Source organism: Prunus dulcis, chromosome 7 (genome assembly GCF_902201215.1).
Source record: "Prunus dulcis chromosome 7, ALMONDv2, whole genome shotgun sequence".
NCBI classification, from domain to species: domain Eukaryota; kingdom Viridiplantae; phylum Streptophyta; class Magnoliopsida; order Rosales; family Rosaceae; genus Prunus; species Prunus dulcis.
The window spans coordinates 11,362,883-11,387,706 of record NC_047656.1 but is presented as its reverse complement, the minus strand read 5'-3'; the positions used below and the strand labels follow the sequence as shown (position 1 = coordinate 11,387,706).

The window sequence follows — 24,824 nt, the reverse complement described above, 5'->3', positions numbered from 1 at the left end:
TTAAATAATATAGAGAGCGGCTATAAGATTTTACACACACACACACACTACACACATATATATACACATACACACACACACACACATATTTTTGAATAATATATTAGTATTCTCTACACGTCTCACTTTTTTTAATAAGCAAACATACAATAGTCATATTGTACATGTACGTAGGTATTTCTAACATTTAATACACTTTTTTTTTATACAAAATTTTCATTAAGACAGACAAAATGCACGTATTATACAAATAATTCTCGCATATTATTGAATAAGAATAATATATGTTATAAAAAAAAAATTGAAATATTATATAGTGGAAGATTAATATCTACTTTGGATATGTTGAAACTAGCAAATTAAGATCTATAAAGTACAAACTAATGCAAATAGGAGGGTCCTTTTTATAAATTTTTTTGAATAGTATAGCCAGGTATAACCGCTCAGTTGTACTATTCATATATATATATGGAAAATGCTAGGCTTATCACATTTTTCATATTACATTGTGTACCACCTCTCTAATAGAGGTAAGCCCCATTGTATTGGTGGGGTCCACCTCTATTAGAGAGGTGGTACACAATGTTGTATAAAAATGTGGTAAGCCTAGCATTACCCTATATATATATATATATATATATATATAATAAAAAAAGACTCGCCTAGCGGCTAGGTCTCCACGAGTAAAAACTAGTAAAGCCACGTGGCTATACAAAAACCTAGCATAGCCGATCGGCTATACAATTATTTAAAAAAAAAAAATTCATAAATTTAGTATTTTTAGTTTAATTAATTTTTTAAAATTTTATTTTTGGTAATTAAATAATATCTTTGCCTCATTTAATTTGTTAAATCAGTAATTATATTTTAATTATTATTATTACTTAATATTCTATTTTTGAAATACTAAGGACTCAATTAGGCTCGGACATGTAAATATTAAAAGTCAAGTAGATCCTAACAAAGCAAAGAATCTGAACCCATAAAAAATTGCACAACATTAAAAGTTAATAATTATTTAAGTGTAGTAAAAACAATATAAGAACAACATATTAAGGTAATGATTGACTTAATCCAATATTAAGAGTTGTTTAGATTTAAAATGAAATTAACAATTGTTTATTGTTAACCTCCTATTTTTACTAGAAATTTATTAAACTAAAGATCATTTGAAACCCTGTCAACAAAGATAACTTATCAAAAGGGTACATTCACACCGCGAACTGCATTACATAATAAGGGACAAAATTTTACCGCAACACACTATCTTCTACTGTAAATGAGTTGACTTCAAAACTGTGACGATCCATAAGGAACAAATGATTTAATATCGTACATTTTGACTATGCAAAAGCTCAACCACAGCCGAAACCACTCCCTTTCCCTCGCTTGAGACGTCCAATCCTGGGTTGTTAATCTTCCTGTTTAGAAGCTTGTCAAGTTCACCACGCAATTTCTGCAAGAATCGATAACCAAAGACAACTATTCAAGACATTGTTTTGACTATCTGAATAAAATGGGTAGGAGCAGCTGCCATACTAGAAATGACAAATTTAACATAAGATCTTGAGAGGCATTACCCGAATTAATTCTAAAACACTCTTTGATGCAGAGAAATGAAGGTAACCTCCAAGCATCTCAATACCCTCACCAGTCTTGCTAGGGATAAGACTACCACCAAACAGAAGTAAAGCATAATCTGATATATTTGTAGAGTCTCGAATGAAAATGTTGGTTGTCTTCACTTTTTCACTATAAACCATGTACGGGAGAGGGAATAAATGAACCCCAGCATTGACCGATGCAGGATGGATATCAATTTTACCAACTTCTTTAGTATAGAATGCTGTCCGCTTTCCTCTTCTTTTACACTGCACAACATTCGGATAGAGCCCAGCACAGAGGATTGCACATACCATCTCCAGGTCATGGCTGTATTGATTGTAAGCCTGCATGCACATGTTATATTTAGTTAAGGCAGAGGCCACTTTAGCACATTAATTGGAAGGTGGATTGAGAGAGAATAACAGTTGATTAAGTGCAGCATCAACAAGATCATAATTAAAAGGAAAATAGCACTTTTACAAGAACAAAACTTGGAGTTCATTTGGTTACATTTTTATTTTTTGTTTTTTGTTTTAGATGAGAGAAATAAGAGAAATGATAAAGAGATGGAGGGCGAATAGACGAATTAAAACTGAAAACTAAAAACATTTTGTTAATTGTTTCAGTTTTTACTTAAATGTCGTTCTACATATATTTATTGTTTCTCACACCTAGCTCTTTCTTCTCTCTCCCTCCCCACTCCCTATTTTCAATCCAAAAATTTTAAAAAAAATTTAAAAAAACAGAACACAAAAATGTTACCAAATGGGCCCTTAAAATCTAAAGAGCTTACGTTAGCACCCCTGGATTTGTCAAGAAAGCCAATATTTGATAATAGATCTAGAAACTGGATCCTCATATCCTCCATCATCTGCAACGTTACCGGGGATAAAAAGTTATCCCAACAGAATGTTTTTCCCGTTCCGTTATGTTTGGCTTCCTTCCATCCTTCAAAAGCCTTGACAACAGCTATGTGATCACTACATAAAATAGATAAATAAAATAAGCAAGAGGAACAAGATAAACATTGTAAAATTCAGCAATGCGGCTCAGCTTAATGAGCTTTACCTGAATGAATCACCAGCAAAGGATTGTTTTGCAGCATCAGCATCCTCTTTCCTATTTAATGGTAGGACAAAAGGGTCACGATGAGCAAGGGCAGCTGCAATTGTTAAGGCAGGATTCAGGCATTGAAAGATAGAACCCATTAGAAGCATTTTCCCAATGTTTGGATCCAATGGTAGTGTGCAAAGATGGTGACCTGTCATGTAAGATTTGTCAGTCAACTACCAGAGCTGATATTCAGTAGAGACTTGCATAACTGATACAAACCAAGCGGAGTAAGCCCCTCTATGTCATCTAAAGCTCCAATGGTTTTGAGAAGTTCGATTGCATTTTGAACAGCAAGAGGATCTGGTGGCTGAAGTGCCTTAGCCAAAAAAGACCCAACAGCTCCAAGCTGCAAACTTTTGATGTGGAGGCATAGCTCTTGCAAAGGTGTTCGGAGAATTTCAGGTAACTGATATTGGAGCATTGCATCATGGATCATTTTTGGATATAGTCTGTAACAAACTCCAGGCTGCACACGGCCAGCACGCCCTCGCCTCTGGAATCATCACCAAAGCAATAAAATTTAATAAAATGTTTATTTTGACAAAACATAAAGGGATCCAGCTTGGTAGAGTCTCAACAAGTTTGACATACAGGTAAAACCTTGAATTTGGTTACTTCTGGTAGTAAATTATACCTGATGTGCTGAAGCCTTTGAAATCCATGATGGTAACAGACAAGCCAACTTGTTTAAAGCATCATAACTGGTTTCCTTTGCCTTTCCACAGTCTATGACATAGACAACATCATCTATGGTGATACTACTCTCTGCTATGTTTGTAGCCAGCACAATTTTTCTAAGAAATAGATTTGAGGAAATTTAGTATTTGGAAAAACAGGTGAAATAAAATAGGGGGAAGGAGAGGTTAATAAATTATAACACCGTGGATTATCAGGGTAGTGACTAGCGATCATCAACATGGTTACTAGCGATCAAATGAAAAATTCCAATTCCTGACCACTCTATATTTTGTTCTCAAATATATTGAATTGTTAACTTTGTAGGATCTCCGAGGAATCCATCTCTTTGATATGTTATTTTTGTACCTATGTTTTTTTTAATGCAAATTTATGTTATCCATTTTCAAAACAGGAAAGGAATTCATTATTTAAATAAAAAATGAAAGTAACTAGTCAATCATACAAACAAAATTCTGTCAGCATGCTCATTAGAGAGTCAGATGCAACACACTGTGTGGCATAATTCTTCAAAGCAAAAAAAAACTAAAAAAACATGCTAGTGATAAAGCAAGTTCTTTACCAGACCCAAGTCAAGCTGTGAACCAGACCACGCTTCAAGAGACTTTCTTGTAGATGTGCTGTAATTTCTGTAGTGAGCATCAATATCAACATCCTGCATGGCCAAAGCACTACCTCATAAATACTTTTAAAACTATTAATGTAGGAACTGCTGAAGCTAAAGTTTAAAAGCCTTATACATTCATTGATTATAAGTCTATGTTATTCAATATAAGCAGGTAGATTTCAATGGGAACGAAAATGAAATTTACAATGATAGGGAATGCAGGATTGCCTCAAATAATTCAGTTAAAGGATCCTTCTTGGAATCTTGCTGTCTCCTTCTTCTCCTGGAATTTCCCCCTTCCAAGTTGTCAAACTCTGACTTGACAATATAACGAGTTTTCTCTAGAATGTCTTCTAGAAATAATTCTGCCACAGGGAAAGTTAATCCCTGCCATTTGTCAACAAGAATTCATTTAAAACAACATATAATTTGAAAAATCCCAATGATACAAGTTTATTAAATGGAAGATGATTATACTGGTATATGTATTGTTGGGCAATTTCCAAAGTATTTGGAGAACAAGTCCGCATTGATGGTGGCACTCATTAGAATTAATCGTAGATCTGGACGCCGAGGAAGAAGGTCACACAAAATTATTAGTAAAAAGTCCTCGTTCATGCCTCTTTCATGGATTTCATCCACTAGCAAGTGGCTCACGCCAGTTAGCATGGGGTCTTGAACCTGTAGTTCAACATCAAACATAAGAAACATAATAGATGTTCAGACAGTGTAGCTTACAAGTATCAGTAAGATTCCCTGTACATTACCATAATGATAAAGCTTTTAGGTAAAACTAGTACACAAAAAATTTGGTGCCTTTGGAGTACAAGCATGGCATGAAAAACATGTGCACATAGTTATAGAGTGTAACAAGGCAACTCAGAGTGTATAAGCACATCAACAATATTATTGGTGTTACTTAGAAAACTATAAAAGTAAAATTTTCAACACTCTCGGTGTTGTTTGAATTTGTGATCAAGTAAAATATACTTTAAATAAAAATTCGTGCCAATTAAAAAATTTATTGTGTTTTAAAAAAAAAAAATTCAACATGTTAGAGTATAAATGACAGGGTTTGAGACTTGAAAGAAGACATTCCCTAAAATGATAGATTTTCTAGAAGGAAAAAAAAGGGGAGAGGGATAATCATTTCTTAAAACAACATGGTTTTATGAGGATATTTTTACTAACAAGTGTTTCTAACATTCAGTGTACAATTCTAACCCGGGTGTCGTAAACATATCAGAAAAATTGTATTACCAACTGTCGAAGTAATACTCCAGTGGTGCAAAATAGGAGTCGTGTTTGAGCAGAACGCTTTGATTCCAGGCGGATCTGATAACCAACAGTTTCACCAAGATTCTCTCCCCTTTCGGAGGATATACGAGCTGCAACAGACACAGCAGAAATACGACGAGGTTGTGTGCATATTATGTTGCAGTCAGCACCATGTAGACGTGAAATCTCATCTTCTAGAATAAATTGAGGAAGCTGTGTTGTTTTTCCACAACCTGTCTCCCCAGAGACTACCAAGACCTGCATTGTAAACAAAACTAAGGAGCATAAGCAAATAAGTGGCATCTCCCAAAAAAGGATCAGTTGTTTAGTAAAACATTTACGGGAACCTCTGATTTCCTCATGAGATTTTGTCAGAAGTACCCAACCATCAAATAGAAAAGAAAAATTATCAGAGGTCCGCCAGGCCACTAGAGACCAGTAGACCAAATTACTGCACTCCTATTCTGCAACTAACGTACATGATGCTCATTAAATTGTTCGTTATATGTGTAGTCTCTCTCTCTGTGCAGATGATGAGAAAACCTTTTTTCTTTTTCTTTTTTTCGTTTAGACTGGAATAAACATCACAAACTTCAATTCCTACGAGAGTTCAACTTGCATAGATTCTTGATTAAAAGTAGAGAATTTCAATTGAATGCGGATAAAAGATTGCACCTGATTTTCTGACACAGCTCTAAGAAATTCAGACTTCATTTTGAATGCAGGAAGCTTTTCTCGAAACAACTGCATTGCTTTCAAACTATTGCTCACCTGCACATGAGTAACCAATATCAAGGATGCATTTCCCCCACAAAAACTCAAAAGAGGAAGAAGAAGAAAAAGAAAAGGAATAATTTTCGTTTTTACTACATAACAATGGTAACGTACAATTCCAAACTCAAAAGTACGGTATTCAAATATGTACCTTCATTTGTTCCTGCCTCTCCTTAAGTTGACGGCTAAGTTTCTCTTTCTCCTTTACAGTATCAGGCTCTAACTGGGAGACAGGTTTGCTTGAATTTACACTAGCAGAAGTTTGTTTGCTTCCCTGGCCAGACCCAGAAGCCACATTAACAGATACCTCTCCCTGTGACTCTGAGCTGCGCAAAAGACTCCCAACTCTGTCGGCAGTCTCCGTGGACATTTTAATCTGTAGAGAACACCAAAAAAAAAAAAAAACCTTGGGTATTAAAGCATTGTAATTTGTAGCAATGCAGCATAAGTCAAGTGATACCTCTTTTTGTGTGGAACCATGACGCTCATCAAGATCTGCTCTGTAATCCGGCAACGGAACTTTGCTGACCACAAGAGCCTTCCCTTTATTATACGCATGGCTTTCTTCCCACAAGCATAAGAAACAAGAAACATGAGACTGTAAGATCAATATGCTTGACCAAAAACATGAACAAGACGAAGATGCACAGTAACTGTTTGATAAAATTCCTCGTTAGGCTACTTACAAGTGAAGCCCCAGTTGATAAGCCATGTCAGATAGGGTTTGCTGATTATTGCGACTAAAATTGCGCTTGATCACCATCTCCTGCTCCGCCCCGTTCTTCATCTGCTCCATCTTTCCCCACCATTCATTCTCATCAAGCACTTCCATCTGCAATGCACAACATATTTATTACCACTAAGACTCTGACTCTCCAAAGCTCAATCAACCAAAACAAGACATAACTTTACCTCCGCTGCTTGTTGCCTCAGGCGCTCGGCTCGCCATACCGGGTCCCACCAGCGCTGTTCGCCACCGCCGCGGCCACCTCCACGACCTCGGCCACTGCCTCCGCGGCGGCCTCCGCCGGAGTTGGGGCCGCCTCGGCGACCGCCTCGGAAGTTGGGGCGGCTGGACATGGCGAGGGTTGAAATGCCAGAGCGAAAGGTGAATATTTTGGGCGCGGCGAGGAGAAGGTTTCTGGAAAGCGAGAAGTTACTTGTGCCCAAGAGGAAGCGGACTGACATTTATAACAAACACGTGGCCTCTTTCTCCCACTTGTGAGAGTTTGGGGGAAGGTTTGTGTGCGCGTTGGTGGGAGAGTCTAACGGTGCTGTTGCGCAAGGCAACGCGTCCGAAGAAATACATTTTTTTTTCTCTATTTTTTTAATAAAAAAATTCCCTATTTTTTAAATACATTTTTGTCAATTTGGTTCTTCTTTGGTACATTTGTGAATTGAGGTTTCTACTGATAAGGTCTTAATAAAATTTAATTGTATTAGAAGGCTTGCATTTCATAGATTTAAACATTGAGGTTCCTTATTAAAAAAAGAATTGAAAGAAAACCCCAACTTCTAAGAGAGAGAGAGAGAGAAAGAGAGAGAGAGAGAGAGAGAACGCTTTGATTCTAGGGGAATGTCAGATCTTCAATGTTCTTATGCTTTTAGTGAACCTATGTCGATCTACTCTTCTTTTGGCAGATCTATTGTCTCATATATGGGCTGACTTTGGTTGTGTCTCATCTTGCAAGGCTGCTCTTTGAGGTGTTGCTACTTGATCATGGTAGATCCAGTGTTCATTGGTGCATTGAGGCAATGGATTAATTAGGTCGCGCTCTCTATGTCATGCCCCGAAGGAAGATTAGCGGTGATTTGTTTTTCTTTTGCTGACTTTATTTTAGTTTTTTTTTATTTTGGTTTAGTTTGTTCAATAAAGTCCAAAAACTCTGAGTTTTCTGTGTTTTTATGTCTCATGATTCCATAAACTTAGTGGAATTTGTTGGGCATTCTTAGTCTCTTTAAGAGCGTCATGCCGGTTAGCAACTAGTTTTTGTCTTTGATCATTGGACTAAATTCGAGGAAATTATAGTGGTTGAAACACATTTCATAAAGGGATATTTGTAGAAATGTCACCTGAACTTATACATCTGTTTCAATTTGTCACCTTAAAGAAAAATTTAAGCCAAATGTCACCTTAAGTTTTCAAAATTCATGATTTATCACCTGACTTTAACATCATCTAATTTTCCATCCATTTTAAAGGGTATTTTAGTCTTTCCAAACAAGAGGGTTTACATAGCTTTATATTTAAATTATATAAAAAAGATGGTTTACATATTAGAAAGACTAAAATACCCTTCAAAATGGAGGGAAAATTGGATGATGTTAAAGTCAGATGACAAATCATGGATTTTGAAAACTTAAAGTGACATTTTGCTTAAATTTTTCTTTAAGGTGACAAATTGAAACTGATATATAAGTTCGGGTGATATTTCTACAAAAATTAGAAAAGTTATTTTCGAGTGTGATTCTCTTCGTTTCAATTTCTCAGTCATTGAGGAAGTTTTACCCATAGTTACTATATTATTATTGGGATTGCTCTATTGACAATATGTGTCCTTTGTACTTTTTATTCTTATTGATCTAATAAATTTCTATCATATTTTTATCCAAAAAAAAACCTAAATAGTTTATTTAATGTCTAGTATACTTATTCATTTTTTATCGTTAAATATGTTATATTAATCATGTGTAAATTAAAGCACGTAGTTATGACTCGTAAATCATAATCATGAAGGAGTAAGTTTTGAGAGGGGGAGGTGTTGAAGTTTTTATTGGAAAAAGTTGGCATAGGTTTTTACAAGCATGATCAAGAAGATCTTTTGACTTTCCATTACACATAGGCCATTTGATTTACTTAATATTCTCTCATTTTCTCATTCCAAATAGTTTTCGTCGTTAACAAAAAAGCACTATCCAAATGCATTTGCCTATACTTTGGCAAAAAGAACATTGCCTATAAATTTACCCATACAAGATACCAACCATCAAGTTTTGATATTCATAACCTACATTAGGGTCTTGGTCTTTCCTTAAAAATAATCATTGGTAATTGATATCTGATAGAAAATTGGCTCAAATGAAAGCTATAAAAGAAGAAGGATTTTATGTGACCTGAAAAATTAACATGGGCTTATCCACCGTCAAATCCAATAAGCCCAAATACATGACCCAAATACGAAAAATTAAAATAAAATTAAAAACAGCCAGCTAGCTCTTTACGACAGTCCATACTAGTACCCACAAAACGAAGTCGTAGCTTTTCTCATATGCAGATTCATTTTTGCAACGAAGCGCTCCTTCTCATCAGCTCTCATTAATCTTCCATCGACGCCCGGGATCTGAGCGAGCCAAACCCCGCGCGACTCACCCCGAGCCGCATCGACCCGGTGAGTGGCTCAGTGACGTCATTGAGCCCGAGTTGAGAGGGTCGTCGTCGTCGTCGTCCTCACCCAATTTCAGAGGGGAACAAAAATGGTGGATCCGGCGAATACGCCACTTGGCAGAATGCTGTTGGACGAGATCAGTCCCGTTGTCATGGTGCTCCGCACACCTCTCGTCGAAGAAGCTTGCCTCAAGAACGGCCTCACCTTCATTCAAATGCTCAAGCCCTTCTGCTTCTTCAACAACATCGACGGTGAACACACCACACTCTTTTTCACTTTTCTGCTAATTTATGCATTTACGTATATGTAATTGTATGTTAGGGTTTTTTCGGGTGGAAGTTGAGACTCTTTTGTTTGGTTTTGGTGCAGTGCCCGTACGGACGGCGAGTGATCAACCTTACCGGCTTCAGAAGTTCGGGTTGCGGTTGTTTTATGAGTCGGATATTCGGCAACCGAATTTGGAGGTAACTTTCTGATTGTCTTGTTGAGCTGCTGTGAAAATGCGGGAACTGAAAGAAAATAAACCGTTTGAATTTAGGATTTTCGTTGGAATTTGGGAAACCATAAACCTTCACTTCAGCTGCACTATGATTGTGCGGGTAGTTGAAAATACCATTTTGACTAATGGGTATGCCCGAAGCCTAAATTTTTTAAAGTTAGTTTCACTCAAGTTTTCTGGGCAACTAATTTGACTAATGGATATTAGTAGGCTTCTATTTATAAACATTTAATTCGAAGTTTGAAAGTGCGAACATCTAGGAGAGATGGAATAAGGAAAAGGGAGAAAGAATGATTGTAATTGTAAAGATATTTAAGCTCAACTTGAAACAATTACAAGTTGAACTTGTTAAATGTTATATGTCCCTTATTGGCCAGTTCAATCTATCATGTACTGTGTTACTGTCCACCATGATATGTTTCTTCCATGAAACAAGGGGAGGGGGGGGAAGAAGTGCCCTGTTGAGGTGTAGGTGGATTTTGGTATTTGAATATTAGATCCATTGTTCATATGTCGTTTTATGGCTCAGATTAATTTTCTCTGGAGTTCTCAACTGTCAGAGCCTGAGATATATTGTTTAATCTTACCTAGGTAGCCAAAGAGAGGTTGAAACAAGTCATAACCCAGGCTGCAGAGAAAGATCTTTCTGAATTGTGTTCCGACTTGCCTCAAATTAATAATGCAGTGTCCAGTAAGTGATATTCGTTATTTAGATTCGTGGTTGAGCTCTCAAGGGTGTTGTGTTGAATTTTAAAAAGTTGTTATTTTATTTTAAAGAAATGATTCAGCATTTATCTTTCTAAGACTATCCTATGCTTACTTGTATAATTGGAATTGAGACGAATTTTTTGTCGTTTACCGGATCTGCAGTTTTAGCAGTGATTATGGTTTTCCTTTGCAGGATCTGAAAATGAAGTTTTACCATCATGGTTTCAGTTTTTCAACAAAGAGCTTGTACATACTGTGTCTTTTTCAGACCATGAAGCTTTTGATCATCCTGTGGCATGTAAGGTGTTGAAACTTAAGAAGTACCTATTATCTTGCTTATTTAGTTACAATTTAATGTCAAGGCTGAGCAAGCATGGTCCACGCTATCAGTCATAGACTCATAGTTCTTAATATGATATTTTCTTTTTTTGAGAATTAATTGCCATAGAGTTGTAAGTTTCTTGTTTGATTTTACTTGCAGGTCTTGTAGTAGTTTCTTCAAAGGATGATCAGCCTATCAACAGATTTGTTGACCTCTTTAACACCAACACGTTACCCTCCCTTCTTACCAGTGGGGCAATGGACCCAAAGATTTTGAAGCATTATTTGCTAGTGCATGATAATCAAGATGGCCCTTTGGAGAAGTATGTATCTTTCCTGGCTTTCTAATCATGCTAGAAATTGAATTAATAATCTGCATAGCCATGAAATAAGGAATAATTTTGATGTTGGTTTTGTTCTCTTTGCTAAGATGGACATTTTGTTTCTCTGTCCTTGTACTTCTTTCTACTCTTTTTTGAACAACAATGTTGTAACTTTTCTACTTGACAAGTTAAACGTGTTGATAAAAATGGATAAGAGTTCTAAGAGAAATTGGAACTTTAGAAAATCAAAGGTGACATCCATGGAAAATTGATATTGTTAGAGTCTTATTTATTTTTGCAGGGCAACTAAAATTTTAACTGAAATGAGGAGCACCTTCGGCTCTGACTGTCAATTACTATGCATTAATTCTTCTCAAGATGGCGTGGTTGAACATCAAGATTATCCCTTGGTGCTTTATGTAATCTATTCTCTAATACTCAGATCTTACCTTGTTCTTCACCGGTTTGCTATAGATATATTACCTAACGGTATCATTATTGACAGAAATCTGATGATTTACCTAGTCAACCTCTTCGTTGCTTCCTTAATGTTGACGATTTTAATGAGGTAAAGTGCTTTTCATTCTCATTAACTAATGTTCTTACAATACTATTTAAGGTTGATAATTCAAATTTTTTGCTTACGTCAGAATTTTGATCATGATATCCAATTTGTACAAACTGGGACAGATAAAAGATCTTATGCAAGATTTATCAACTAAACACATTATTCCTTACATGGAGCAAAAAATTCGTGTGCTCAATCAGCAGGTATGTATCTCAATAATATCACCTTTAGTTTTTGGGAGTATTTTACTTTCCGGTTTACAGTCTGTCTAATCCTTTCTTTTATATATGCACTTACACACATATTAATTATTTTTTTTTATCCAATTCTATGGTTTTCAGGTTTCTGCAACAAGGAAAGGTTTTCGGAACCAAATAAAAAATCTATGGTGGAGAAAAGGGAAAGAAGACGTGGTGGACTCTCCCAGTGGCCCTACGTATGCTGTACAAGAGATTTTATTTCGTTGTTGATGTGTTAGTGTGTGTTCCTAATTATGTCCCTTTATTCTTCTAATATGGGTTTTACATTCCTTGTTCTAGGTATACCTTTAACTCCAATGAATCTCAGATTAGAGTTTTGGGTGATTATGCCTTCATGCTACGTGATTATGAACTTGCATTATCGAATTATCGTCTAATCTCCACAGATTACAAGCTTGATAAAGCCTGGAAACGCTATGCTGGCGTACAGGTGTGTTTAATTTCTTCTGGGTTTTTTCCCCTAAGTTTAAATTTCCTTTTTGGATTTCAATTTTACCCATCTGCTGACATATCCTTACATTTGATATCTCTCTCTTTCTCTTGTGGCTGAAAAGTCTATATTTTGTTTCGTGAATGGTCTCACGGCGTAACAAATCTGACTTATCTTATTTTTTATTGCAGGAAATGATGGGGCTTGCGTATTTCATGTCAGACCAGTCAAGAAAGGAGGCAGAGTATTGCATGGAAAATGCATTTAATACCTATTTAGTATGTATTTTTCTCCCCACTTTCTAATCAATTGCCAATTGTTTCTTTGAGGTTTGAGATTAAGAATCTTTGCTCCGCCACCGTTCATTTGCAACTGAGACCAAGTCCAAGATGTGTCACCCCGTAATAAAAGCCCTTGAGAAATAGGTATCACATAACCGAATGCCTTTCCCAATCTCAAGGATAAAACTTTAGCTAAAATCATATAGATGCTAGTGACCAAACTTATAGGTCTATGATCCATGAAATGAATCGATGAAGTTTTAAGAATCAAGCATATTTTAGTGGCATTAGTGCTCACATCACAACCCCACTCTTAAAATACTCAAAGTCTTTAGTTAGATCATCTCTAGTCACTACCCAGCAATCTTGAGAAGCTGTCATGGAAAGACCCATCCAACCCAAGGGACTTATCCCTTCCACAATCAAACATAACCCTCCAAGTTTTGTCTTCCTTCAAAGGCCTTGCAACCAATATGCACTCACCTCATCACTTGGATACCAACCCTACCCATCCACCTAAAATCCAACTGTCTCGTCCATAGTGTATAACCTCCCAACAAAGAAGCGGCGTACTTCATTTACAATTCCTTCTTTGCTCTCAATGAGCATCTCAGGTTTGCATGTGCATGAATTGTTCTGCAGGTTTTCTGGAAGGAAATTTTGAAGTACTGTTGATTTATATTATAATATCCACTTGCAGCTTCTTCCCCATATTTCCTGCCTTATTTTCTTCTTTCTGGTTGGACTCTGCGTAACTTATTACACTTGTCATTGGTGTTCAAGCAGAAAGTTGCACCATCTAGTCAGCAAAACGCAACAAGGTGTGGTCTTTGGTGGGTAGAGATGTTGAAGGCAAGATATCAGTATAAGGAGGCTGCCACTGTTTACTTCCGTGTTTGCACTGAGGTAATGTTAATTTTTCAATATAGTGAGTTATTAAGACTCGTTTTCTTACTACTGACTAATTCTTTCTCAGGAGCCGCTACATTCCGCTGTAATGCTTGAGCAAGCATCTTATTGCTACTTGTTGTCCAAACCACCTATGTTACACAAATATGGATTTCATCTTGTTCTTTCTGGTGACCGTTACAAGAAATGTGATCAGGTAGCTATATCTCTAAGTTATGCAAAAGTAACTTGTTTAAGTGTTGCGTCTTTTGAAGAATAGGTTTTTGCCTTTTGCTCTTCAGATCAAGCATGCAATTCGCACTTATAGAAGTGCCATGTCTGTTTATAAAGGAACTACATGGAGCCATATCAAAGACCATGTTCATTTCCATATTGGACAGTAAGTTGTATGGACTTAGATGCAGCTTTAGTTTGTGTATAATTTTGTATGCCAACTTCTTGTTTTACAATCTATAGAGTTTTTTTCATACAATTTCTGTGATTCAGGTGGTATGCTCTTCTTGGGTTATATGATTTGGCTGCAAATCATGTGTTGGAGGTCCTGGCCTGTAGTCATCAGTCCAAGACAACGCAGGAGTTATTCCTGAGGGACTTCCTTCAAATTGTTCAGGTCAGTACTAGTAATCTTTGTATTCTATGCGTAATAGAGAAGGTAAAAGTGCAAAGTCCTTAAAAGTAACTTGTATTTGCTCTGATAAACAAACTTACCTTTCATCTGCTAGCTCTCTAGGTCTAGTTTAGTTTAGCATGAATTTTTATTTCCTTGACCTACATTCAGAATGAGTTAATGGCTAACATATATTTAGTACTTAAAAAAAATGTACGGTATTTTCTTCTCATCCCAAACTATGGTGGGCATAGATGTTAGGTAGTTCCTAACTGTTTCAGAAGGCTGCAGACACCCAAAGCATTTGTAAAGTTAAATATGATCCTGACAGGTAACAGGAAAGAACCTCTCAGTCTAGACATCCATTGAACTGTTCAAGTTAGAAACAAAAGTATGGGTAACTTCTTTAGCAAAAATTAGTAGACTGCCCTATTTTATGTTTTACTTTTTTACGTTGGCACTTTCTGCTTTTGTTCTTTTCTGAGATTGAGCAATCTAAATTTCTCAAAAAAAATTTAAGCAATCTAAATGACTACAACGTAATCCTTCAGCTAGCTTTTACTGAAAACTGACTGAGCTTTCTTTTGGATCATGTAGAAAACAGGGAAAACATTTGAGGTATTAAAGCTTCAATTGCCTGAGATCAATATCTCATCTCTTAGGGTCATTTTTGAAGATCATCGGACCTATGCATCATCTGCAGCTGTAAGTTGTATTATAAATTCTTTTCTAGTTTATAAATGTTCTATTCAATGCCCCCTCTTTTTCTCTGTCTCATTTCTTCATAATTGTATTACTTCTTTCTCTCATTTGATGGTGCTATTAGTAGGCTTGTAAGTTTATTTGTAGAATATGAGGATGATGTTCTTATTGTAAATAAGGGTTACATATATATATATATATATATATATATATATATATATAAGGATGATGCTGTAGGAATATGTTTGGTACAACATTTCAGTGAAACAACAATTGTTGGAAATATGACAGCTCTTGTAAGCCTCGAGTGCTTTGTAATGTTAATGCATATGTGTTTTGAGGCTTTCTCAAGGTGCATGCATTCATTCATTCAATGATGCTGTTGTACCTTATTAAGTCATCATGTATTTTTATTGTGACATATGTTGTTGTCACTTTATGTGTTCCTTTTGTGATGGTGTAGAGATTGCCACACTGTACGACACAACAAATAGAATTGCCTGAATGTGTCGTTTGACATGCATGACTGTTTTAGCGTTCTTCTGCTGCTGCAGTTCATTGTAGAACCATTGTGTAACTCACACACACACACGACATGGTTGGGTAAATGTCTATGGATGGTTTGCAAATCAATTTCTTATATTTTTACTGATACATAATACTTTGTAGCTTTTCTAAATTGTGAACTGGTTTTCCCGGAACTTCAATAAAAGAATTTTGAGAGCACTGTATATGAAGTTCTAAATGTGGTAAACGTCATAAGATGCACTAATGAGCATGGATTACTTGTTGAGAAGTCATGTAAATTGTGCTATGGTCATGGTCACTGATTATGTGATCATACCTTTTGTATTTGTTCAATTTCTATTTGATGCTGATGAGAAGCATTTCTTTCTCATGGACTTTCTTGAATGACTTTTTAAGTTGGTTTAGACTGCGGATTGTAATTAGCATTATTTTGTTCCAAAACATTCCAGGCAAGTGTCAAGGAAAAAATATGGGTCTCCTTAGAGGAGGAAATGATTCCAAATTTGTCAACTGCCAGAACTAATTGGTTGGAGCTGCAATCAAAGCTTATACCAAAGAAGTACAAAGAGTCGAATGTTTGTGTTGCAGGAGGTATGGAGGTGACTGAATATTAAATGAAGTTGCATGATTGATTTATATAACAAACTGCGTCCTTCTTAATGGTATGTCTTTGTGGCTCATTGCAACTGTATGATCTGCTGATGTCAACAATGTACTTTGGTGCCTAGTGATTAAGTAATGAAGCACATTCTTCTTTCATTCATATGGAAGAAGGAAAAGCTGTAGTAAGTAGGGTTCTTTTACACTTCATTGAGATACATACCCTAATATTTTGTTCTTCATCACCATATGCAGAAGCTGTCAAGGTTGATATCGAATTCAAAAATCCGTTGCAAATCCCCCTCCTCCTGTCTAGTGTATCCCTAATATGTGAGCTTTCAGAAAACTCTGATGAAATGCAATCTGGTAATTCTCTCACTCTCTTTTTCCCCCCAAACGCCACCACTACACCAATTTATCTGTTTAAATTGATTATTTGTAAGTAGTAAGTCCTTGTCACAATCATAGACTGATCATTTCTTTATGATGCAGATGCAAATAGCTCGATGGCAGGGGTTCAGAATGATGGTGAATCAACTAAATTAAACCATAGGTGCGTACACAATTGTTTATAATTACTTCCAGTCTTTTCAAAGGCATTGGTGAGGCATCTGATGTTTCCTCTCCTTTTCTCTGTTGGCTATACAAGTATCTACCTGTAGAAAAATTCTAATTCGGTCAGTAATATGGCTGACTGCATGCCTCTATATTTGGTCCCCATTTGCACAACTGGTTGCTTTTTAGTACGGACCGGTTTGTTGTGTTTGTAAAATGAGTTTTGGCTTTGCCGAATTTGGGCCTTATATTGGGATGATATTAACATGCTATATTGCATGTTTTTAATGGGTTCTAGGCTGCCTCATGGACTTCTAAAGGTGGGCCTGTTTGCTCTTAAACCATAACCAGTGTATATTTCTTATTTTAAAACTTTGAGGCCCAAAGGTATACTCCTGAATGCTTTGATAATTGGGCTTTGCCTTGCAGGTAGTAAAACACCTCAATCACGCCTTTGTCTTTGAAGAATTTCTTACTTGTCTATATCATTATCCCTATTCCAGTTCTCATCATATTTGCACCCGCTAAGTTGGATTTTTTTGCTGGAGTTTTACAGGGATGTAAACTTTGAGAGTTCTTTATTTTCTGTGTCGGATGTTGGCTTTTCATTAAGGGGAGGTGAAACAACTGTGGTGAGTACTTCATTTGAGTTGTCAAAGTAATGCCGAACAAAGTGTTAATATCATCTTCGCGGTAAATTTTAAATGCTTCTGGAATTCTGCTCATTGACAGTTCCTGTTACTTTCAGGTGCAACTAACGGTTACGCCTAGAGTAGAAGGCATTTTACAAATTGTTGGTGTAAAGTGGAAATTGTCAGGTTTTGTTGTTGGTTTCCATAAATTTGAGACTAACCCTGTGAAGATGATAAGAAAGCGAATACAGAAGGCTAAGCATCATAGTGATAATTTAAAGTTTGTAGTCGTTAAGGTGCTTGCCCTTGCCCCTCCTTTTTGTTCCACCTTCAGATTTGCAATGTAAACTAAGTTTGGGCATCTTTTCCATCTAACTATATTCTTTCCGATGTCAGAGTGTACCAAAGCTTGAGGGTGTCATTCATCCACTACCCAAAAGGGCATATGTGGGAGATTTACGGAATCTTGTGTTAGAGTTGAGGAACAAATCTGAATTTGCGATTAAGGTATGGGTTTTTTTTTTTTTTTCACTCTATGTTCTCAATGATGATCCTTGGTTGGTGGTTTGTCCATGTATGTTTCTGTAGAATGTATCTTGCAGTGTGTTAACTTTTATGGATAGTTTCTTTTCTTATCATTTAGGAGGTAGTCTAGGTAGTCGGCTTGAACTATGTTTGATCACTTTGAGTTGTATTGTTATGTAGATACCGTTGCATGAGGTAATGATTACACATTATTACATTCATGCTCTTGAACAACAGATATACCCTGCTCGCCTTTATGTCATGCAGGGGTTAACTTTGTGTATTGATGCATCCAATGTGTTTATTGTGCTTATATGGCTTAATATGCTTGCAGAATCTGAAAATGAAGATTAGTCATCCTAGATTCCTGAATATCGGGAAGCGAGAAAGTTTGAACATAGAGTTTCCTGCTTGCTTAGAAAAGACAAATTCTGATCATTCTGGTGTTCCTGCTAACCCTACTGACGTTTCTCATTCCATGTTTCTATTTCCCGAGGTCAGTACCATTTTGTCCTGATGTTTATCTTTTCATGATCTATTATGAGTCTTTAACTAGGCATTATCTGGTCTTATGATCTTTATCTCTTTCTATACTTCAGGACACGATAATTCAAGGGGAAACACCATTATTGTGGCCTCTTTGGTTTCGGGCAGCTGTTCCTGGGAACATTTCCTTGTGCATAACTATATATTATGAGATGGGAGATATTTCAAGCACCATGAGATATCGCACTTTACGCATGCATTACAACTTGCAGGTGTGTGCATCAATATCGATTGTGAAAGTTTCTTGATTTGGTTCACTTTTCTAAGTATAATTTGACTGTTTTCCTATTATTGTGAAGGTCTGAGTTATATTGAGTTGGTGATTTACACATTCCTTTGTAAATCAATGTAATATTTTCAAATGAATGCCTACCTTCAAATATGTTAATTTTAAAATTCATTTTCATAGGTATTGCCCTCATTAGATGTGTCATTCCAAATCAGTCCTTGTCCATCAAGATTGCAAGAGTTCCTTGTGCGCATGGATGTTGTCAACAAGACAAGCTCAGAGAGTTTCCAGGTTCATCAGTTGTCATCCGTTGGGCACCAATGGGAAATCTCATTACTTCAACCTGTTGATGCCATCTTTCCTTCACAATCTTTAATGGCTCATCAAGCGTTGTCGTGTTTCTTCATGCTCAAGGTTTGTGCGGATGCAGATACTGTGGTTTCGTCTTTTTATATAATTGTTCTATGTGACTTGCCATTTGATTTACATTTTTGCATAACACCTCACAATAATTGCAATGTGGTTAAGAAGACCTAAGGGTCTGGTTAATATATAGAATTGTATTTGTTTTGACATCAGCAACTTAAGCTCTTATTTTCCTTTCCCCCCCTTTATTCTAATGAATTACCTTTTTGGATTCAGAATCATGGCAAGCCATCAACTTCTGAAGATGAGATATCTTCTCATTTCCGACTTCAGGGAACTGATGTGAGATTGGGTACTCAGGGCAGTAGTGGACCACATTTGGATATAGCTAGCTCTCCCCTGGCAGATTTCCACCATTGTGAAAGACTGCACCAAGAAATTTTACATAAGGTTGATAGATTTCTTGCTATAACAGTTCTAACATCTTTCTCTGTTCAATATTACTGATCATATCACTTAGATTTGGTTGTTTCCTGAATCATCATGTCTTGAAGGGGAACTAAAGTGCTGGATAATAATTAGTCCTTGTTGATTGTGATTTGGGCATCAGACGTATATGACCCATTAATATGCTTTTGTACATTATTGATGCTTTTCGGCATTTAACCATATTGAGCTTTTTCTTTCTGTGTGGATCAGGGAGACACCAGTACAGTTGACTTCATATTGATTTCTCGGCCTCTGAAGAATGACAATAATCCTGTGGGTTCTGATCCATCACATCTTTTTTCTCATCATGCATGTCACTGCAGGCAAGTATTGTTTCAATATGAAAGGTTTTGATTATGAATCTGAAAACTATCTTGTTTGTTTTTTCCTTTTCTATCTTTCGCTATCTTTCTTTGCTTAACTCTTATTTCCAATTTTAAGGTTATGTTATGCTGACATATGTTTGGCCGTTAATTGTACAGTACTGCAAGCACCAGTTCTATATCATGGCTAGTTGACGGACCTCGAACCATATATCATGACTTCTCTGCTCCTTTCTGTAAAATAAATCTTAGCATGACTTTATTCAACTCATCGGATGTCGTTGCGTCTGTACACATAAACACCTTGGACTCCAGTACTAGTGATAATTTAAATGATGCAACTCCAGTTCAACCGGCCACGTCTTCTGACAACCAAGAAGGGTGGCATGACCTCTCCTTAGTGACTGACATCAAGGTAACGTCTGATGTCCTTAAAGTCCGGACAAGTAAATCAATGCCGGTGGAGAGTGTCTCCCCGTTTATTTGGTCTGGGTCGAGCTCTACCAGAGTCCAACTTGAGCCTATGTCAAGAACTGAAATTCCTCTTCAAGTTTGTGTATTCTCTCCCGGGACATATGATCTGTCAAACTATGTTTTGCATTGGAATCTTTTACTTTCTAATGATCAAGGAAACCGTGATAGAAGATCGTCTGGGAAATGCGAGGGATATCCCTATTACCTTACAGTGCTCCAGTCAGATTAAAAATTTTCTTTCATTTTTGCTTCCTTCCCTATTCTCAATTATAGGAATCACGGGTGTACTATGTTATGTATCTTTGGCCTGTAAGTTGTTATGTTTGTGTATCTTTTGTTTTTCTTCGTTTTCTTCTTTTTCTTTTTCACCAGAATAGGAATATTATGAAAGGCTTAGGAAAGGTAGGAGATGAAATGAAATTGTTTTATGTTCTCTGAATAATAATAGCAATGAATGTTTAATTGGTGTATTGCCAAATTATTGTACACGAATGTGCCATTTTGAATAGAAAAATATGATATCTACGCATTTTCATGCGTATTTTGTTACTCGGAGAAATGTACGCTCGGTTTCTTTAAGTCGGTGGATTGTTTATGTTTTTGGCCAAATGAATCTTTTTATGCTGCACTTGTGCAAAGACTTCCTTAGGAGTAATGCACGGGGTTCATTGTGATCCCTAAAAAATGTTCTTTTGTGTTTGAAAACTGTCTTGGTAGTTGGTAACCAAATAGAACCAAATAAGATTGCAACCTTCCCCACAAAAGTGAGACCATATGAAGTCAAAAAAGCTTATTTTAAAATAATATTATTTAGGAAGGCATCCTTTTAAGTCCATCCATGCTTGTATGTTCCATCTACAATCACATTCCATATCGCAAACAGCCAAATGGGAGTTTTGTTTTGTCATGCAGACAACGAAACATCATAGAAGACTAAGGCCGAATGAAGACGGCACCAAGTCTCTTGTTTTAGGAAAATATTTGCAAGCCATCCCTCTATATGTGCGCGTAATTTATTTTTTGTGCTCTTCATTTGGATGGAGTGATTCCAAATCGGGGATTTGGATGACATTATGAGATTAAATTGTCTGTTTAGATTACTATAATTATGTATCCCAATATTTGAATAAGAGGAAAAATGAAAAGAAAGAAAAACAAATACATTTCAAATTAATCCTTACATATAGTAATTTCAAATTCATTTTAAATGTACTATCTTATTATTTCAAATATATCATCGTTGAATTGTAATCTAATCTTACAATTTAACCTTATAATGTCATTCAAATCATAGAATCTGCGAGCCAATTAATTAACCAATAATTAGGATAGGAGTTCCCTAATTTCCTTCTTTCCCACACAAACAAATCACAATTAACATTCAAATTAATCGAAGCCAATTTTCCCAATTTCCTTTTTCCCTCACGCGTTTTTTAGTCCCAAACAAGTAACAAGCCCAATTGCTGCAGAGTCATCATTAGATTCATAGATAGGACTGGGTCTCCTCTGTCAAAGAGACAGAGAGTTAGTTTACCTTCTAAGAAACAACCTCTTTCATTTTCAAAACAAAATCCACAACACCGCGTCCACGTCTCTACGTCTCTTCTCTTCTCTCGTCCTGCAGAAGAAGACTCAGACACCTCGTTGACTAATTACTCCTAAACCAAACACCCCTCTGCCCCTTCCTCTTCAAAACCTCACCAGATTTCGTCTCTCCATTTACTCCCATTCTACTATCCATTCAATCGGATTTCGATTTCCATTTCGATTTTGATTTTTGGATTTGAGAAGCAGCAGCCATGAACGACTTGTTCTCGGGCTCGTTTTCGCGGTTCCGGAGCGAGCAGAACACGAACGACGATCACGTGATCGAGATGTCATCGGCGGGGGCGAGCACCGGCGGCGTCAACCACGACAAGTTCTTCGGCGACGTGGAGTCCGTGAAGGACGAGCTCAAGGAGCTGGAGCGCCTCCACCAGAACCTCCAGTCCTCTCACGAGCACAGCAAGACGCTCCACAACGCCAAGGCTGTCAAGGACCTCCGATCTAGCATGGACGCCGACGTCACCCTCGCCCTCAAGAAGGCCAAGGTCCTCAAGGTCCGCCTCGAGGCTCTCGACCGGTCCAACGCCGCCAACCGGAGCCTCCCCGGCTGCGGACCCGGTTCGTCCTCCGATCGGACCAGGATCTCCGTCGTCAACGGCCTCCGCAAGAAGCTCAAGGACTCCATGGACAGCTTCAACTCCCTCAGGCAGAAGATCTCGTCCGAGTATAGAGAGACGGTGCAGCGCAGGTACTTCACCGTCTCCGGCGAAAATCCCGATGAGAAAACCCTCGACCGCCTCATCTCCACCGGTAAGGGCAATCCGTCACTTATTTTTTTTGCTCTTTCCACAATTTCTTTCCTCTAAAGAATTTAGACTCGAACTTGATGCAAGTGGGCGGATTCACGGCGGTTGCCAACCGGCCTAATCCACGTCTGCCCCTTCTTAAAATTTTGTTGCTTGATTTATAATTGGATTTTAATTAATTTTGCAGGAGAGAGCGAAACGTTTCTGCAGAAGGCTATACAGGAGCAGGGGAGGGGCCAGGTTCTGGACACGATCCATGAGATCCAGGAGCGGCACGACGCCGTAAAGGACATGGAGAAGAATCTGCAGGAGCTGCACCAGGTGTTCCTGGACATGGCGGTGCTGGTGCAGGCGCAGGGGGAGCAGCTGGACGACATCGAGAGCCACGTGGCGAGGGCCAACTCGTTCGTGAGGGGCGGGACCCAGCAGCTGAACAAGGCCAGGTTTTACCAGAAAAACACCCGCAAGTGGACTTGCTTCTTGATCATTTTGCTGCTGGTTATTGCGTTGATTGTTATTCTGAGCTTGAAGCCCTGGAACTGGAACAATGGAAATAATAATAATAATAATAATAATCCCACGCCTTCTCCACCACCACCAGCATCAGTATAGGAGAGACTAGTTTTGTCACATTGATTTCATATATATTTTTTCTTTATATTTTTTTGAATTGGTGGTGTTCATTTCCTCCGTAATTAAATTACATGTCTTCTGGGTATGGCTTGCTATTTTCTTGGGGTGTTTATTATTTATTTATTTACATCTTCTATTTTCTTTTCATTATGCACAAAATAATAATGAGGTTGGATTAGGTGAAACAGTGTTTTCAGTGACAGATGTGAGTGTAGAAGCTTCGTGGAGTTGTGGTCAAATGGGCAGAGCCATATTGACTTTAATTTCTTAACTTCAAGGATGGGGCAACTGGGTGATCAATCAATACCTTTGTGAATGCTAATAAATGTAGCAAAATAGAAAGAAAAAAAAATAAAAAATAAAAAAATTAGACAGCTTTCAACATTTTTGTTGGTTTAGATTCTGAGAATTTAGATGAGTGATAAATTGGTACCTAAATTAATAAATATCAACGTTAGAAATGGTTCAAAAGAATTCATCTGTTGGATTACTGGGCATAAGAAAACGACTTGAGCTTATAGTTATTAGTTTAATGAATACAAGCGATGGTCTATTCATTAAAAAAAAAAAAGGGGTATATCCAATTCAAAATTTTAATGACTTTTATAGAATTTAAAAGTTGGGAGATATTTTACTGAAAAAAAAATTTGGAGATATTCAATTTAGATTTTTAAAGAGTTTATAAAAGTATAGTGATATTCAATTGTGACTTTTAAAAAATAGTTAAAAGTATTTAGTTTACGAACCCAAAACGAAATTGTGAACGCTAATTCCACATCAATTAAAAAAATTACAATTTATAAGTTCATAACCATCAAAATGAAATTTAGACAGAAGTCACAAAACTATGAGCAAAACCATATGGGGATAAGTGAATCCCAAAAAGGATTTTGAACTGAGCTTACGTCCCAAAAAGGATTTTGAACTGAGCTTACGTCCGGAGCAAAACCAGTTTTTGCACATATTTTATCAAGTACAAAAACCCGGTTGTTTTATCACACCTTGTAATATTAAAACCAACTTTTAACATTATGTTCTTTGTCAACCGAAGTTGTTACGAATAAACTTTTAAATTATTGGAGGAGGTCGGTCTAATTTTGTACACAACTTGGATCTTCCTAAATTAATCCAACTTGCATACATAAACACACATATAAATATAGGAAAATAAGTGTCAAATAATTCTCAATGTAATGGTACTTTTCTTCTCAATATTAAAAAAACGTGTTTATTTACTTCGCATCGCGGGAACAAAATAGCCAAATGAAACCTTCAGAAAATAATTATCATGGGACGAGGTAGATTACTTTTTAGGATTAACTAGTCCGCACAACAATAGTCCTGAATTGCTCCAAATAGACACTAGAAGGGTGGAAAATACATGAGTTCTTTCCTTTGGCTGCTAAAGGAACGTACTTGGTACCTGGTACTTGGGATATCTTTGAACCCTTCAAAGTTAGAAGAAGTTCATCAAACGCTGCCAAGACTTGACCACCAAGTCAAAAA

General features: G+C 36.9%; 3 protein-coding genes across 4 annotated transcripts; 2 read left to right on the top strand and 1 right to left on the bottom strand.

Moving 5' to 3' along the window:
• Nucleotides 1-1,118: 1,118 nt before the first annotated feature.
• Nucleotides 1,119-7,325, bottom strand: LOC117635367 (DExH-box ATP-dependent RNA helicase DExH1). The gene is made up of 15 exons (XM_034369697.1): nt 6,986-7,325; nt 6,760-6,905; nt 6,534-6,633; nt 6,225-6,449; nt 5,975-6,070; nt 5,282-5,557; nt 4,499-4,702; nt 4,250-4,408; nt 3,954-4,069; nt 3,353-3,524; nt 2,938-3,211; nt 2,674-2,866; nt 2,399-2,585; nt 1,581-1,949; nt 1,119-1,456 (listed from the first exon to the last, which is right to left on the bottom strand). The coding sequence occupies exons 1-15, from the start codon at nt 7,259-7,261 to the stop codon at nt 1,325-1,327; spliced, it is 2,925 nt and encodes a 974-aa protein (XP_034225588.1). The 5' UTR covers nt 7,262-7,325; the 3' UTR covers nt 1,119-1,324.
• Nucleotides 7,326-9,309: 1,984 nt separating this feature from the next.
• LOC117634243 (trafficking protein particle complex subunit 8) lies at nt 9,310-20,883 on the top strand. Of its 2 annotated transcripts, XM_034368238.1 has the most exons (28): nt 9,310-9,710; nt 9,829-9,923; nt 10,550-10,649; nt 10,860-10,964; nt 11,148-11,310; nt 11,612-11,729; nt 11,816-11,878; nt 12,001-12,081; nt 12,220-12,314; nt 12,418-12,568; nt 12,760-12,846; nt 13,636-13,755; nt 13,826-13,954; nt 14,040-14,137; nt 14,245-14,368; nt 14,963-15,070; nt 16,045-16,186; nt 16,451-16,561; nt 16,688-16,748; nt 17,307-17,382; nt 17,499-17,678; nt 17,779-17,889; nt 18,242-18,403; nt 18,507-18,665; nt 18,863-19,096; nt 19,325-19,498; nt 19,748-19,860; nt 20,020-20,883. In XM_034368238.1, exons 1-28 carry the CDS (start codon nt 9,548-9,550, stop codon nt 20,561-20,563), a joined length of 3,867 nt encoding a protein of 1,288 aa, XP_034224129.1. In that variant the 5' UTR covers nt 9,310-9,547; the 3' UTR covers nt 20,564-20,883. The 2 variants fall into 2 exon arrangements, with proteins under 2 accessions (XP_034224129.1, XP_034224130.1); XM_034368239.1 differs by lacking the exons at nt 9,310-9,710; nt 9,829-9,923; nt 10,550-10,649; nt 10,860-10,964 and having other exon boundaries at nt 11,195-11,310; nt 11,961-12,081.
• An 822-nt stretch (nt 20,884-21,705) lies between these two features.
• Nucleotides 21,706-23,416, top strand: LOC117635670 (syntaxin-121-like). Its single transcript, XM_034370006.1, has 2 exons — nt 21,706-22,689; nt 22,873-23,416. The coding sequence occupies exons 1-2, from the start codon at nt 22,134-22,136 to the stop codon at nt 23,295-23,297; spliced, it is 981 nt and encodes a 326-aa protein (XP_034225897.1). The 5' UTR covers nt 21,706-22,133; the 3' UTR covers nt 23,298-23,416.
• The last annotated feature ends 1,408 nt before the right edge of the window (nt 23,417-24,824 follow it).

What these genes read in the sequence shown, in the direction of transcription:
- LOC117635367 (XM_034369697.1), bottom strand. Translation starts at nt 7,261, where the DNA reads ATGTCAGTCCGCTTCCTCTTGGGCACAAGTAACTTCTCGCTTTCCAGA. An exon ending in ATGGTTCCACACAAAAAGAG is followed by an intron (nt 6,450 to 6,533) that starts GTATCACTTGAC and finishes TGTTCTCTACAG; the next exon opens with ATTAAAATGTCCACGGAGAC. An exon ending in ACAAATCCAGGGGTGCTAAC is followed by an intron (nt 1,950 to 2,398) that starts GTAAGCTCTTTA and finishes ATGTGCATGCAG; the next exon opens with GCTTACAATCAATACAGCCA.
- LOC117634243 (XM_034368238.1), top strand. Translation starts at nt 9,548, where the DNA reads ATGGTGGATCCGGCGAATACGCCACTTGGCAGAATGCTGTTGGACGAG. An exon ending in ATTATCCCTTGGTGCTTTAT is followed by an intron (nt 11,730 to 11,815) that starts GTAATCTATTCT and finishes CATTATTGACAG; the next exon opens with AAATCTGATGATTTACCTAG. An exon ending in TCAACTAAATTAAACCATAG is followed by an intron (nt 16,749 to 17,306) that starts GTGCGTACACAA and finishes GGAGTTTTACAG; the next exon opens with GGATGTAAACTTTGAGAGTT.
- LOC117635670 (XM_034370006.1), top strand. Translation starts at nt 22,134, where the DNA reads ATGAACGACTTGTTCTCGGGCTCGTTTTCGCGGTTCCGGAGCGAGCAG. An exon ending in CGACCGCCTCATCTCCACCG is followed by an intron (nt 22,690 to 22,872) that starts GTAAGGGCAATC and finishes TTAATTTTGCAG; the next exon opens with GAGAGAGCGAAACGTTTCTG.